General features: G+C 41.6%; 1 protein-coding gene across 1 annotated transcript; it reads right to left on the bottom strand.

Annotated features, from left to right (window-relative positions):
* Positions 1-2,673: 2,673 nt before the first annotated feature.
* Positions 2,674-11,092, bottom strand: LOC134391861 (single-stranded DNA cytosine deaminase-like). The gene is made up of 5 exons (XM_063115767.1): positions 11,085-11,092; positions 6,054-6,201; positions 3,999-4,269; positions 3,613-3,728; positions 2,674-2,739 (listed from the first exon to the last, which is right to left on the bottom strand). Exons 1-5 carry the CDS (start codon positions 11,090-11,092, stop codon positions 2,686-2,688), a joined length of 597 nt encoding a protein of 198 aa, XP_062971837.1. The 3' UTR covers positions 2,674-2,685.
* Positions 11,093-15,652: the final 4,560 nt, after the last annotated feature.

The following is a 15,652-nucleotide window of genomic DNA, read 5'->3' on the forward strand; positions in this document are numbered from 1 at the left end:
TAAAATATTAAAATTTCTATTGAGATCTAAGTTTTCAATGGTATTTCTTTTCTTTCATTTTAATTATTAAAAAGTTACAACTTATACTTTTTTGCAGACGTATATGGGGTAAAAAGTGAAAGTTCCCTTTCCACCACCTTCTACCTCCCATCTATTTTTTTTTCCTGGAGCTAATCACAGCTAACAGTTTGGAGTTTATCTCTTCAGCCCTTTAGCTAAGCATATATGTATATGTGTATGTTTAAAAAAAAGGATGTGGGGCCGGCCCCGTGGCTCACTCAGGAGAGTGTGGTGCTGATAACACCAAGGCCATGGGTTCGGATCCCATATAGGCATGGCTGGTTCGCTCACTGGCTGAGCATGGTGCTGACAACACCAAGCCAAGGGTTGAGATCCCCTTACCAGTCATCTTTAAAAATAAATAAATAAAAAATAAAATAAAATAAAGGATATGTATATCTATCTATATATACTCACATACACATTAAAGCATAAATGTGATGAAGCTGTTCAAATCATTTTAAAACAAATTTTTCATTTATCAGTATGATTTGGATATTGTTCTGTCTACGTATATAGGTATGTGTGTATATATAGATAGATATACACACTCACATGGCTTTACATCATTCATTTTAAATTGCTGCATGTTCTTATAAAGTATGGCTTCTATGTGATATATTTACCATTCTACTACTGCCTTTAGGTTACTTTCAGAGTCTCCCTACTACAAACAATGCTGAAATGAGTATCCTTGTATATGTAAGCTTGTGTACACAAATGATAATTCTTCAGATTAGATTCCTAGAAATGGTTGACCCTGCCACCAAATGTATATGGCACTGACTATTTCATCACAGTAGTGTCATCAATCTTTAAAATGTTTTTACTGAAATCAAAATGGTCACAATTAAGCTACTCATCACTCTATCTACAGAGGTTTTTAGAAATATATTAAAATATTTCTTTAACATTTTATCCAAGATCCAGGTAAATTTCAACCTCCTCTGTCAACCCTTTCTTGGTCTATTTAACACACAATAATCTATTTCTTCCAGAAATCCCAAAGCATTACTGTTATCACTTATTTGTCATTAAATTATATAGTGACAAGCAACTTCTCAAACTGCATTGTACAGTGGTCCCCCTTATCCTCGGGGGATACCTTCCAAGACCCTCAATGGATGCCTGAAATGTGGATAGTGATGAACCCTTTATACACTATGGTTTTTCCTATACATACATACCTAGATAAAGCTTAATTTATAAATTAGGCACAGTAAGAGATTAACAACAACAATAATAAAATAGAACAACTATAACAATATACTGTAATAAAAGTCTTGTGAATGCAGTGTCTCTCCCACTCTCTTGTTCTCACTCTCAAAATACCTTATTGTACTGTACTGCAGGTAACTGAAATAGTGGAACACGAAACTGAGGATAAGGGGGGAACTCCTGTTGTTGCATGGTTATTCAGCTTCCCACATTAGAATAGTCATTCTAATTGAATTAGAAAGAATCCAGAATCAATCAGTAGAGAGATTATTTGAATTGGATCAAGTAGTGAAGAAAGTTAGCTTCAACATGGCAGGGTGCCAGCTTCCATCTCCCCAAATCAGGTAACTAAAATTTAGTTACTGGGAAGACTTAGAGATCTCCTGTTCCCTTACAAGCCTATAAAAGGTCCCATGTGTACATTTCTCAGCTAACAGAATAAACCTGGAAACTGCCTAGTTCTCAGATTCCAGGCCCTGGTCTGGAATCTGTAACCTTCTGATGCATAAACATCCACATTATTGTCCTGAATTCTCAGCTCATCTTTTTTTTTTTTTAAAGATGACTGGTAAGGGGATCTTAACCCTTGACCTGGTGTTGTCAGTACCACGCTCTCCCAAGTGAGCTAACCGGCCATCCCTATATAGGGATCCAAACCCGTGGCCTTGGTGTTATCGCACCACACTCTCTCAAGTGAGCCATGGGCCAGCCCTCTCACATCCATTTTAAGATCCTTCAATTAAAATAGCCTGAGGGTGACCATGGTTGCCTCCCAAAAAAATCTCTCCTCCCCGCAAAAATCCTCTTAAGTACAAACATAAAAACATGCCTCAGACAATTAAAACATACAGCACATGCTTGGACGTTAGTGCTTTGGAGAGATGGCTTGGGGTTACTGTCACCCAGATTCTCTCATTAGATGGTTCTATACATCATGGCCTAATGGAAGAGTTTATGATACTTGAAACTGAACCTCAAAAGAAAAGAGTAGAAAAACCTATCACTAATACCATTGACAACTCAAATGAATTAAAAAATAAAGCATCAGGATATAAAAACATTTGATCCTTTCTCCAGGCTTTTTAGGATCCACCTTCTGCTTTCATCCTCCCTAAAAGTCATAGAACACTGACACTTCAGGACGCTCCCAGTTCCTGCAGTCCTGTTGTTCCCGGTTGGGGACAATATGCATTCAAAACTGCACCAGGTGCAGCATTACCCTGGTGCATCTGTGTTCCTTCTCTATTTTCAAGACATAGATTCTATTAGAGAGTCATATATAAATATTTTTTCTCTAAACTCTAAGAAGGTAAGAGTTGAAGAAAAACAAAATTTAAAGGATTGTTCTTTTGTCCATTATCTTCAGCAGAGACACTTCATTCTATGTGACATTCCTGGAGGTTGCTATCAGAGTCCCAAAGTACGAAATGCATCTCGTAAGTCATCAACCTCATATAGGGGCTGCAGAGGAAGAGAGAAGTAAATTGAGTGAAAGGCTTTGAAATTGGTTTGGGGGATGGGGAGGGGAGGAAAGGCTTCTAAACTGGCTTTGCATATAACCTACGACATCCTCATACTTTAAGTAAACTCTAGGTTACTTATAATACGTCATACAATGTAAATTCTATGTAAATTGTTGTTATGCTGCATTGTTTAGGGAGTACACAGACAAGGACTGTAGTGGAATTGTAGAAAAATATAACTTTAATGTATGCAGTTTGTAACAAATGCTTGCTAAACACATTTTAAGTAAAGCAGCTCCTAAGAGGCCGTATAAAGGTCAGGCAGGCCCGAGCACACTAAACATTCCAGGAAGGGAGTAACCCCCACCCGGTTCCAGGAACTGACTAGTTCCTTATCTAAAGGCCACCTGGCCGGACCCCAGGGAAGATAAACGATTGAGAAATGCGCTGTTCCTTATCGGGGTGCCAGTCAGCCTGCTAAAGCCTACCCGTAAATCTAAAGGCGCCACAGATCTATCGGGGTACCAGCCTGCTAAAGCCTACCCATAAATCTAAAGGCGCCACAGATAACTAGCAACTCATTCTGTCACGAAAATCTATCCAGAAAAACTGTATAAATGGTGCTTGTATTGTAAGCTCTTGGTCGCTTCTGTCCAGGAGACTGAGTGACCCCAGCATGCTGGAATAAAGTCCCTCTTGCTTGATTGCATCGGTCTCAGTCTCATGGTCTTTGTGAAGTGAGCTGTCCCAGTCTGTGGGATTTGTGCATGGTGCACGGATCTTACAGGACAGCTGATCATATAAGAAATGTAAGAGGCCCCAGGAAAAGACTATGGGAGAGAAAGAATATGAGAAGCGAGGAAGCCCTTACCAGAAGGATGCGACGAAGCTGCCTGGACAGACGAACTGAATTTTCATGCAGCCCCTCCCAGGCCTTGAATGTTTCTTCATGATTTTCCACAAAAGTGTTCCAGCAGTAAAAATAATCTTTAAGAAAAGGAGGAAGGGGAGAAATAGTTCAGGTACCGAATCAAAGGGAAAGAAAGAAAACTGGCCCTATTTTCTCATTTCCCCAGGGCCTTGTGTTCAAGTTATTTTTTCCTCCAATTCTAATGGAGAATTTTAGCTCCAAAGGTGAATCAGAACCCTTGCACAGTTCTACCCCCTCCATTTCCCGTGCTGACTCTTTTCATTCCAAATGGCCATTCCGAATGATGTCTGCTGCACTGAGCCCGTGCAGGAAGGTCCCCTTTGCACCTTTGAAGGTCATGATGGCGATCTGGACACCAGCGCGGTGCAGCCGCCGCAGCCCCTCGGGCGCAGCCTTGTGGCCGTCGCACAAGTAGAGACGCGCGGTGAAGATCCTCAGGCTGAGGTTGGGGTACCCTCTCAGAAAGTCGGCCACATGTCGGGCACAGTCATAGCAGGGGCTCCAGGAGGTGAACCAGGTGACCCGGTAGCACCGGCTGGGGTCCAGGTCCCAGTCTGAGATGTAGCGGAGGAAGAGCAATTCCACGTGGCAACCGGACTGGGGAGAGAGCAGGGGATGCAACTGACGTTTACTAAGGTTTATTGCGGTTCTGGTGGCTTTGCTGTCATGAATTCATCTCTCCCACTATGATCTTTCGGGATGCTTGCAGTCACTGTCCTTGTGTTACAGAGAGGATAAGCAGCTTGCAAAAGTGCACGCTAGTAAGTGATGAGCCAAAACCCTTTCTAGCACTCGTCCTGCGGAGTGAAGAAAAGCTACGGATTTTGTGGAATAAGGAGCAGGAAACGAGTTGAGTTTGGAGAAAGTAACATCATACTACCTCAGCAGAAATTTAATTTGTGTTTGTGAAGTTACATACTGCACCTTTTGAGAAGGAAAGTGGCTTGGGGTGCTTGTTGATGTAGCATTGTGGAAGAACGCTGACCACTGGGTGGTGTTAGGACAACTTGTGAGGACCCGCCTGGAGGATCTGAAGAAGGAAATAGATTACAGAGAGGCAGACAGATGTATGTTGTAAAAGAAGTAATAGGCACTGCTGCGGGCTAAGGGCAATGAAGTAACGTTTGCTCATTGTATGATGTGTGTGATTGTAATGAAACAAGTCTACCTAGCATTGCAGAAAAGTCAGCAACCCCAGAATGTGAAGATCTAGGTCCCATTTCCAGCTTCACTGCTCAGGTGACTAGACAAGTTACCCTACTCTTGGTTCTTCCATTTCCTCGTTAAAATGGGCTGGTGCTGTAAGCATTAAATGAGAGGTAAGTAAAAGTGTTCGGTAAAATCAATAAATAGAATGAATGTGTCATGTCACCAAATAGGAGAGAGACTGAAATGTAAAATAATGGTGCTAAGGTAAGTTACCCAATGCAAATGCAGGCAAAGAAAATTGCATAGTAAAATAACCACCAAACAATCAGCCAATGACATTCCGCCTCACGGGTTCTTCCCTGGGATTCCACCAAGATTAGATGTCATAGCATGTTATGAGTGTGGAGATATTCACAGGCAGAAGCTTATGTGAGCCCACCCGGATTTTGGTGAAGAAATCTTTTGAATTGTAATTTTCTTAGGCAACTGAAAGATCTATTTAATTAATTAATCAGCCAAGGCTTCTCTGAGTTTTCTGGGGCTCACCATATTAGATGTATTCACTGGCCTATGATCTATGTGAGTAGAAGTGTAGAAATCATTGGAAAACAGAATTGAGTCACTGTTAATTTTTCCTAAATTCTTCTTTGTTAATTTTCAAAAATTCTAAAGAAACTATTTGTTTATCACATTTAAAATTTTGCTTGAACAAGCTAGTAATATCCTCCCAAATAAAAATGCCGTTACCTTAATCAAAACAGCATTCGGATGCTGAGGAAAGGGAAAGAAAGTTGGGGGACAGTTCTTGGCATTGAAGAAAGGTATGGCATGAGGGTGCCCAGCATAATTGGAGACGACATTAAATGACATCCTTTTGGGCCATGTCTTATATGGTGCGTGGACATGTAAAAAGGAAGAGAAAAAAAGGATTTGAGGAATCTAATTGAGACATAAATGCAAAGAAGGTTGAAAGTAGGGCTGGCCCGTGGCTCACTTGAGAGAGTGTGGTGCTGATGACACCAAGGCCACGGGTTCGGATCCCTGTATAGGGATGGCCGGTTTGCTCACTTGGGAGAGCGTGGTGCTGACAGCATCAGGTCAAGGGTTAAGATCCCCTTACCTGTCATGTTTTTTTTTTTTTTTTTAAGGTTGTAAGTAGTAGCGCCAGCAGGTGGCGCTGAAAGCACCCACAGTTCAGCTTTTCTCTGCTTGGGAAGCAAACAAATTGATACCGTGTTGCGGAGGTGACCGAAGTCCAGTGAGAAGGAGGTGGCACTGTCGCGCCTCTTCACCACATAGCACAGGTAGGTCTCGTGCCGACCCTTAGCCCAGCGGACGTTTTTGAAGTGGTAAAGAAACTTCCTCTTCTTCATCAGGAGGCTGTGGGGGAGAGGAGGGAGACGAAATGTTGGAGTGCAGCTCGTGTCCGGTCCCCGGGGTCTTCCTGGGACCTGCGGAGCTCGGAATCCAACAGAAACTCCGTTTCCTGCTTATATTTCAAGCCAGTTGAGAAATACTCAGCAAGGCCCCAAACCCATACCAGCTCCCAGGACAGTCACCTCCCTGGCTGCCTTCTGGATATGGATGACTTGGATGACAAACTTGTTCCTTGTCCCATAATTTTAGCTTCAGGTTTCCCCTCCAGTTTCTACCTAAATGTCCAATATGTACCTCAAACAACATGGTCGAAACAGTATTTCTAAACCGCTTCCACTCCTGACTCCGCCACCTCAGGTAACCAGACGAGAAGCCTGGAACCACCTGGATTCTTTCTTCTGCCTCAGTCTTCATTTCATTAATCATTTAAATTTGTTGATTCAGGCTCCGTACATGTCCTGAATTGGTGCCTCTTCATTCCCTCTGTTTTCTGCTTCAGTCCAAGCCCACACCTGTCACCTTACCTGTCATGTGGCCTCTAAGCTTGTCTCTCTGCCTCTGGTCCCTCCAAAATGACATTCTGCACACTGTCAGTGGAGTGATCTCACAAAAACCCAGGCGTGCCATGTCATTCCCTTGCTGAAACCTCCTAATGATTCTTTCCTGCCCACAGAATAAAGTCCAAACTCTTTAATGTGGTGCTTAGCCCAGATTTTATAGTTGGACCTCAATATACATTTCTACCCTTGTTTCCTAGTATTTTTTTCCTTCCTTTCCCCACTGTTTCAGGCCCACTGTGCAGCAGGACATCCTCCACCCCCACGAAGCAGGCCTCCTATGCAATAGGCTCCCTGTACAGCAGGCCCCCCTGTATGGCAGCAGGCCCCCCTGTACAGCAGCTCCCTGTATGGCAGCAGTCCCCCTGTATATCAGCCCCCTGTATGGCAGCAGTCCCCCTGTACAGCAGCCCCCTGTATGGCAGCAGGCCCCCCTGTACAGCAGCTCCCTGTATGGCAGCAGGCCCCCCTGTACAGCAGCTCCCTGTATGGCAGCAGTCCCCCTGTACAGCAGCCCCCTGTATGGCAGCAGGGCCCCTATGCCACTGTCCCCTCACCTGGGAGAGCATGGTGTTGATAACACCAAGATAAGGGTTCAGATCCCCATACTGGCCAGCCACCAAAACAAAACAACCAAAAACCCTCTTCTTGTTTTCTGTTATTTTCCAGTTTATCACTTGCTGATATCTCTGTCTCCCCAATTAGATTTTCTGTGTTTTGAGACAGAGAGTGTCACTTTATAAATATATGTTTTTAAATGTATAAGAGCAATATTTAATTATTGTCAAACTTGACTACAGGAAAATAGAAAGTTTTAAATTTTAAAATATTAAAGAATTTTAAAATGTGGAATATCATAGTATCTGGTTGGATGGTTAGCTCAGTTGGTTAGAGCATGGGAGTGAAACACCAGGGTCAAGGATTTGGATCCCTGTGCTGCTAGACACCAAAAACAACAACAACAACAACAAACAAACAAACAAAATCATAGTGCAAAATGGTCATAATTAGACATAGTGTCTAATGATGACTGTTAAGTCTTATGTTTTTCCTATAGTTTTTTAATAGGCGTGATTTACATGATTTGTATTACCCTAATTGTGTATGTAATTTTGTACCTTGCTGCTTTTTTAACCTGGCAATGCACACAGGGGCTTATTACTCCTCCTCTTCTTTTTCTAGCTCCTAGTACAGTGCCTTGCATATCCATAAACACTAAATTGAATTGAATTTGTGGAAATATTCTCTGGTAACATACATTTCTTTTTTTGTCTTTTGTGGGGTTTTTTTGGCAGCTGGCAGGTGCAGGGATCTAACCCTGGACCTTGGTTTTATCAGCTAAGGAAATTAAGAGTACATTACAGCTGCAAAGATAGTAATACAAGCTATACAGTGTGGTTGATACTAACACACGAGTTGTGTCTTTGGTTTTTGTGCCTTGTCTTTTTCTAGAAACGTTCTTGCATTTATCTAATTTGTGGAGATAGTGCTGCCACCTAATGGTGTTGGGCAGAAGTGCAGAGAACTTGCAAAGCAAAGGGCCTAGTCAGGAATTTGAATACGGTTTGCTGGCAAGAGAATTGAAACCTTTTTTACGTTAAAGTACAATTTACATACAGTAAACTTCACCCACTTAAAACGTATGATTCTATGAATATTGGCAGATGTAAACACCCCAAACTGTTACCACAGTCAGGATTCAGAACTTTTCCAGGGCACCTAACCCCACCCCACCAAAGATTCTTCGTCCCCCTTTGTAGTTACTTCTTTTCCTCCCTCCCAGGCAACCACTGATTTGCTTTCTGTAATTATAAATGACTTTTCTTTTTCTGGAATTTCTTATAAATCACACATATCCCCTGCTTCCTGTCTGACTTCTTTCACTTGGCATAATGACTTTGAGTTTCACCCAGTATCAGCAGTTTGTTCCTTTTACTGCAGAGTGTGATTCTATTGCATGGACACAGCACATTTTGTTTATTCATTCACCTGTTGATGGACATTTGGATAGTTTCCATAACAGTTCTCAACTTAGATTCATACAAAGAATGGTACGTGAATGTTCACAGACCTTTACTCAGAACAGCCCCAACGTGCTATTCTGAATAATGGTCTGTGAACATTCACGTACCATTCTTTGTGTGAATCTAAGTTGAGAATTGTTATTTTAATAATGTGCTTGATGACAGACCCTGACTTTAAAACTTAACTGCCAAAATGTCAACCTCATTAAGTAGATAATCTAGGACAACAGCTCTGTATAGCCGTTTCTATTTAAATGCCTCCCCTCGCATGCATGAAGCTTGTTGGAAAGCACTTTAAACCTTGATGCAGGGAACTAGATTTATCACCAGTAGCACGTTATGTATATCAAACAATGTAAAAATTAGTCGTATAACCCTTAGCACATATAACCTAAACATATAATAGGTGCTTAATAAATACAGAAGAGAAAGAAAAAAAATCTCTCTTTGGGGCCTAGTCAGCTTTAAATAGATTAAGCATCATCTTTTATCAATAAATCCCTTCTACACGTAACCTACCATCCAGGGCTGTATAGACGAGAAAGGTGGGGAAAACTGTATTTTTTCTCATGCACCGTGGGCAGTGTGTGGGGGGCGGGTACCGAGGAGGGTTAGACCCGTTATCATGAGGAAGGAAAAGTGTCCTGGGAGTATAAAGAGAAGGATGTAAGGATGGCCGGTTGGCTCAGTTGGTTAGAGCACCATGTTATAACACCAAGGTCAAGGGTTTGGGTCCCCATAGTGGCCAGCCACAAAAAAAAAAAAAAAGAAAGAAAGAAAGAAAGAAAGAAAAAGAAGGATGTAATATAGAGAAAGGGATTCAGATGGATGTTTGCATCCTACCCTACGGGAAAATACAATAGGCCTTTATTGTTTCTGTCACAAGTTACCAGTTATAGTGAAATGAATTGCATAATCCAACCTGTTAATTAACTTTCTTGATCCATCTCTTCCCGCCAGCCCTAGCCGGGAGCCTGTTTCCATCTCTTCCCTCCAGCCCTAGCTAGGAGCCTGTTTCCCTGTTCTCCTGGCTTCTCGTGGGTAGGAAGGACTTGGCTGAGGCAGGTTTTCAGGCCTGCAGGTTGCCAGCTGCTCTGGACAGCTGTGCTCCCTGAGGCAGAACACTAGCTGCATCCCCAGCAATGCAAACCAGAGACGGACGGGTTAAAAATAATCCTGATAAAGTCATCTTCTTGTCAGCACCCTTGAGCTCTGCAGATATTATCTTCCTTAGTGATAGTTACATATTTCCCTTTTCTCCTGTTGAATTTCATCTTTTCTCCTTTTCTATTTGCCTTTCTCTGAATTTTAGCTTCTGCCTTTACTTTTGCTTTGCATTTCATTATGTACAAGTATTTCCCCTGGACCTTTGCCAGCACTCATACCTCAGGTCAGTTTTCAAAATGTCACTGTAAACTGAGGAGTCCTTTGATGTTGTCTGCTCCCGAGAAAATTTCCCTAAGAACATTTCAAGTACCATTAAAAAATCTTAACTCAGTAGTGTAAAATCTTTGTAGAAGAATTAAATTGAGATAAAGTATATGGATTAGGTGTTATTCTCATACATTCATAGTAATCATAAAAATAGGAATAGAATAAGCTCTACAGTAATAACTTACTATGCATATGAAGACATTATGAAAATTTTACAGAACCCACATTTATCAAGTAAGTCCAGCCATGTCTAAACAAATGGAAAGATTAGTTAAGTAGTAAAAATGCCATTCACTGCCTAACAAGTGGACCTTTAACATTAAATAACTTACTTGAATGAATTTTTCTCCCTAGAATAGACACAATCATAGTGACTTTCAAGCATTTAATTTTGAATGTTTGACATTTTAAAAAAGTAAAAATTTCTTTACTATAGCTCAATTAGTTCAGTAAAGTCTCCCTAAGAAACATTGTCTTCGAGTGCTTTTATTGTTCAATATTTACAAAAGTATTATGAAAATTACCACTACTGTTTTTAGTATAGTACTGCTATTACCTTTTCATGATTTGAGTCTGCAAAGACTTGCTTTTGTTAATATTATTGCCATAAACTAGTTCTATCTGCAGTACAAATCTCAGGACAAGTCATACATTGTGCATAATATTTCTTTTGCAACATGGAAAAGAGAGACCGAGAGAAGTTTGGAACAGAGAGACTTAGGCTGAGAGCAAGCAAGATCTGAACAGAAGATAATGAGACAGATCTTGTGAGTCAGTGAGAGGAGAGGAAGGGATAGTTACCCATCTCATTACTCAGACTCGCTCTGGGAGGAAAGCCAATGCAACCCCCCATGGGAGATTGCCTCTTTACCTGTCCATGGTGGTTTCCAGAGTGTCTTTCTTGGCACCCTGAAAGTCTTAGGGCAAAGAAATCTTGGTTCAAGCAATGCTGCCTCTGTCTGACGATGCCCCTCACATTCAAATTTGAGCTTGTGCTTTTGGGCTCCTCCCCCGACAGCATCACCAGCACCAGGTACCCCAATGGACTTCCTCCTGATTGGGGCTAGCGAAGATGGGTGGGGTTGTCATAGCAGAGTCACGTGGGTTAAATGATTGAGGGGAGCTCTGCTTAATGTTTAGTTTCCTTTAGGGCTGCTTTTCTAAAAATCCAGGCCGTGCTGCATAGGTAACAAAGACCAGAAGACAGTAGCAGTAGACACTTAAATTATAATTATGGTAAAAAATAATATCCTTGATTTTAAAAGCATAAAAGTAATAGTAATATTCATTAAAGTGACGTTAAGTGGCATTTAAATAGCATCTTGTGCTCTGTGAACTGAAAGCATCGATTTAATTACACAGTATCTCAGGACCTCAGTGGAGACAGGCACTAACAACCCCTACTTTGTGGCTGAGCAAGTAAACTCAGTAATATAGAATGTAGGACACAGTAATTTTGCCTCCCAAACCACTGATTTTTTTCTTTCTGGTTGTATCACAAGAATTGCTACAAGGCTGGCCATTTAGCTCAGGAGGTTACGGCGTGATGTTATAACATCAAAGTCAAAGGTTCAGATTCCCATACCAGCCAGCTGCTAAAATAAAGAAAAAAAAACCCTTTAATTCGAAGTCAGAAGCAGCAGTACCTCTGCTTATTTTACCAGACAGAATCAGCGTCTAAATGACTGCATCGAACTTGGGAAACAGGCTGGGTTTGTCAAACAAGAGGCTTTAAGTTTCTGGCTTCATACAACTTGTTCTATTAAAGATTTTGTTTCTCCCTCCTACCTCACCCCGTATGCATTCTGTTTATTCGTTCGGTAGATACTTAGCAGCTGCTGTATGATAGATACCTGCTGTATGTATGATACTTAGCACCTGCTGTATGATAGATACCTGTTGTATGTATGATACTTAGCACCTGCTGTATGATAGATACCTGTTGTATGTATGATACTTAGCACCTGCTGTGTGATAGATACCTGCCGTGTGTATGATACTTGGCACCTGCTGTGTGATAGATACCTGCCGTGTGTATGATACTTAGCACCTGCTGTGTGATAGATACCTGCCGTGTGTATGATACTTAGCACCTGCTGTGTGATAGATACCTGCCGTGTGTATGATACTTAGCACCTGCTGTGTGATAGATACCTGCCGTGTGTATGATACTTAGCACCTGCTGTGTGATAGATACCTGCCGTATGTATGATACTTAGCACCTGCTGTGTGATAGATACCTGCCGTATGTATGATACTTAGCACCTGCTGTATGATAGATACCTGCCGTATGTATGATACTTAGCACCTGCTGTATGATAGATACCTGCTGTATGTATGATACTTAGCACCTGCTGTGCCAGGTGCTGGGGATGCAGTGGTGTGCAAAGCAGCTAGGCTTCTTGCTCCCTTCCTGCCTCAGGCTTTCCATACCATCTATGCACTGATGATCCCCAGAACAATAGCTCTAGCTTGGACCTCTCCCTTGAACTCAAGACAAGTGTGTCCAACTTCCCTCTCAGCATCTCCATTTGGATGTCTGAGCATCTCAGACATGTCTAAAACCAAGCCCTGGCCTCTGTCCCAGCGTGTAACCTGCTGCTCTTGCCATCTTCCTCATCTCAGTAAATGGCAATGTCATTCTAGTTGCTCAGACTAAAACCCTGGGGGTCTCCCTTGAGTCCTCTCTTCCTTTTATTTACTTTTTCTTTTATTTTTTTTGGCAGCTGGCCAGTACAGGGATTGAACCCTGAACCTTGGGGTTTATCAGCACCACGCTCTAACCAACTGAGCTAATCAACCAGCCCTAATCATTTTTAAGTGTACAATTCAGTGGCATTAACTGCATGTAAAATGCTGTGCAACCATCACGACTGTTTCCAAAACTTTTTATCACCCAGAAAAAGAAAGCCCGTAATCATTAAGCCACAACTCACCATGTCACCTTTCTCCCAGTTCTTGGTAACCTCTAATCTACTTTCTGTCTCTATGAATTTGCCAATTCCAATATTTCATGTGGGTGGAATCATATGTATTTATCCATTCATCTGCTGAGGGACACTTAGGTTGTTTCCATACCTTGGCTATTGTGAATAATGCTGCAGTGGACTTGGGAGTGCAGGTATCTCTTCTATTAGGTACTGATTTCATTTACTTGAGGAATATGCCCAGAAGAGGGATTACTGGACCATATGAAGTTCTGTTTTGAATTTTTTGAGAAACCTCCATACTGTTCTCCATAATGGCTGTACTAATTTACATTCCTACCACAGAGTACAAGGGTTCCTTTCTCTTCACATCCTCACCAACGCTTTTATTTTGTTTTTCTAATAATAGCCGTTTTAACAGGTGCAAGTTTCTAAGATAGGAAAAAACCAAAGAGTAAAATGTAAAACCAAAATGTATAATAGGAAAAGCCAACTATTTTTCTTTTTACATTCACATACCATTCAACACAACACTTCTGACACCAGATGTGTAGGGATTTTTCCCCCACACACCAAGCAGTTCTCCAGTGGACACCAATTGGGTGTCCTATAATTTAATTCAATTCTGACACTATCTACCTGGAGACAGCATCAGATCCCACAAGTTGAGGGCTTAGTCAAACAAGACTGCTCCCTATTTCAGATGCCAACTGCAAGTACCTGGTTGTGACCTGTACTTCTGACCAACCAGCTTGGGGTTCCCACAGCCACTTCCTTGGGTTTGATTAATTTGCTAAGACAGGTTACAGAACTCAGGGAAACACTTAACATTTACTGGTTTATTTTATTAATAAAAGATATAAAAAGGATACAGGTTGATGGAGTTTGGATGTGTTGTCCCCGCCAAAACTCATGTGGAAATTTGATCTCCAATGTGGCAGTGTTGGAAACTGATTGAGTCATGGGGGTGGATCCCTTATGAATGGATTAACACTTTCCCTGGAGGAGGGGGGAGTAATGAGTGAGTTCTCGCTCTATTAGTTCCCACGAGAGCTGATTGTTTAAAGGACCCTGGCACCTCTTGCTTCCTCTCTCTTGCTTCCTCTCCCCATGTGATCTGCTTGTACCCACCGGCTGCCTGCTACTTTCCACCATGAGTAGAAGCAGCCTGAGGCCCGTGCCAGATGCAGCTGTCCCAGAATCGTAAGCCAAATAAACCTCTCTTCTTTATAAATTACCCAGTCTCAGGTATTTCTGTTATAGCAACACAAAACAGACTAAAACACAGGTAAACAGCCAGATGAAGGGATACAGCAGGCGGGGTGTGGAAGGGTCCTGAGTGCAGGAGCTTCTATCCCTGTGGAGTTGGGGTGTACTACCCTCTGGGCATGAAGCTGGGTTTGCCACCTCAGAAGCCCTCCAAACTCCATAGTTCAGGGATTTTATGGAAGCTTCATCACATAGGCATGATTGATTATTAACTCCATTTCCAGCCCTTCTCTCTCCAGAGAATGGGGGATGGGGCTGAAAGTTCCAAGCTTTTAATTGAGACTTGGTCTTTCTGGTGACTGGCCCACATCTAGGAGCCTATCAAGAGTCACCTCATTAGAACAAAAGACACTCCTATCACCCAGGAAATTATTAAGGTGCCAGGAATGAGACCAAATCTATATTTTATTATTATTTCACAGAGGTCATATCTCATTGTGATTCTGATTTTCATTTCCCTGATGATTAGTGTATTAAGCACCTTTTCATATACCTGTTGCCCATTTGTACATCTTCCTTTGAGAAATGCCTATTCAGGTTCTTTGTGCATTTTTAAATTGGGTTATTTGTTTTTCTACTATTGAGTTGTATGAGTTGCTTATATATTTTTGGATATTAACTAACCCCTTATCAGATATATGGTTTACAAATATTTTTTCCCAATCCATGGTTTTCCTTTTCATTTTGTTGATTGTTTCCTTTGCTGTGCAGAAGCTTTCCAGTTTGATGTCATCCTGCTTGTTTATTTTTGCTTTTATTGTCTATTCTTTTGTCATCACAGCCATAAAATCATTGCCAAGGCTAATGTCAAGGAGCTTTTCTCCTGTGTTTTCTTTCTTTAAAAAAAAAGATGACTGGTAAGAGGATCTTAACCCTTGACTTGGTGTTGTCAGCACCACACTCTCCCAAGTGAGCCAACTGGCCATCTTTATATAGAGATCCAAACCCATGGCCTTGGTGTTATCAGCACCATACTCTCCCAAGTGAGCCATGGGCTGGCCCTCTCCTGTGTTTTCTTCCAGGGGTTTTATGTTTTCAGGTCTTATGTTTAAGTCTTTAATCCATTTTTGAGTTGATTTTTGTGCATAAGTGTAAGGTAAGCATCCAGTTTCATTCTTCTGTGTATGGAAATCCAGTTTTCCCAGCCCATTTATTGAAGAGACTATCCTTTTCCCATGTGTATTCTTGTCAAAAATGAGTTGACCTTGTATGCCTGGGTTTATTTTTGGGTTTTCAATTCTGT

This window comes from Cynocephalus volans, chromosome 12 (genome assembly GCF_027409185.1).
Source record: "Cynocephalus volans isolate mCynVol1 chromosome 12, mCynVol1.pri, whole genome shotgun sequence".
Classification (NCBI taxonomy): domain Eukaryota; kingdom Metazoa; phylum Chordata; class Mammalia; order Dermoptera; family Cynocephalidae; genus Cynocephalus; species Cynocephalus volans.

Coding starts and splice junctions, on each gene's coding strand:
- LOC134391861 (XM_063115767.1), bottom strand. Junction 4,270..6,053: donor TCGGTCACCTCCGCAACACG/GTATCAATTTGT, acceptor CTCTCTCCCCAG/TCCGGTTGCCACGTGGAATT. Junction 3,729..3,998: donor CGCCATCATGACCTTCAAAG/GTGCAAAGGGGA, acceptor CTTTTCTTAAAG/ATTATTTTTACTGCTGGAAC.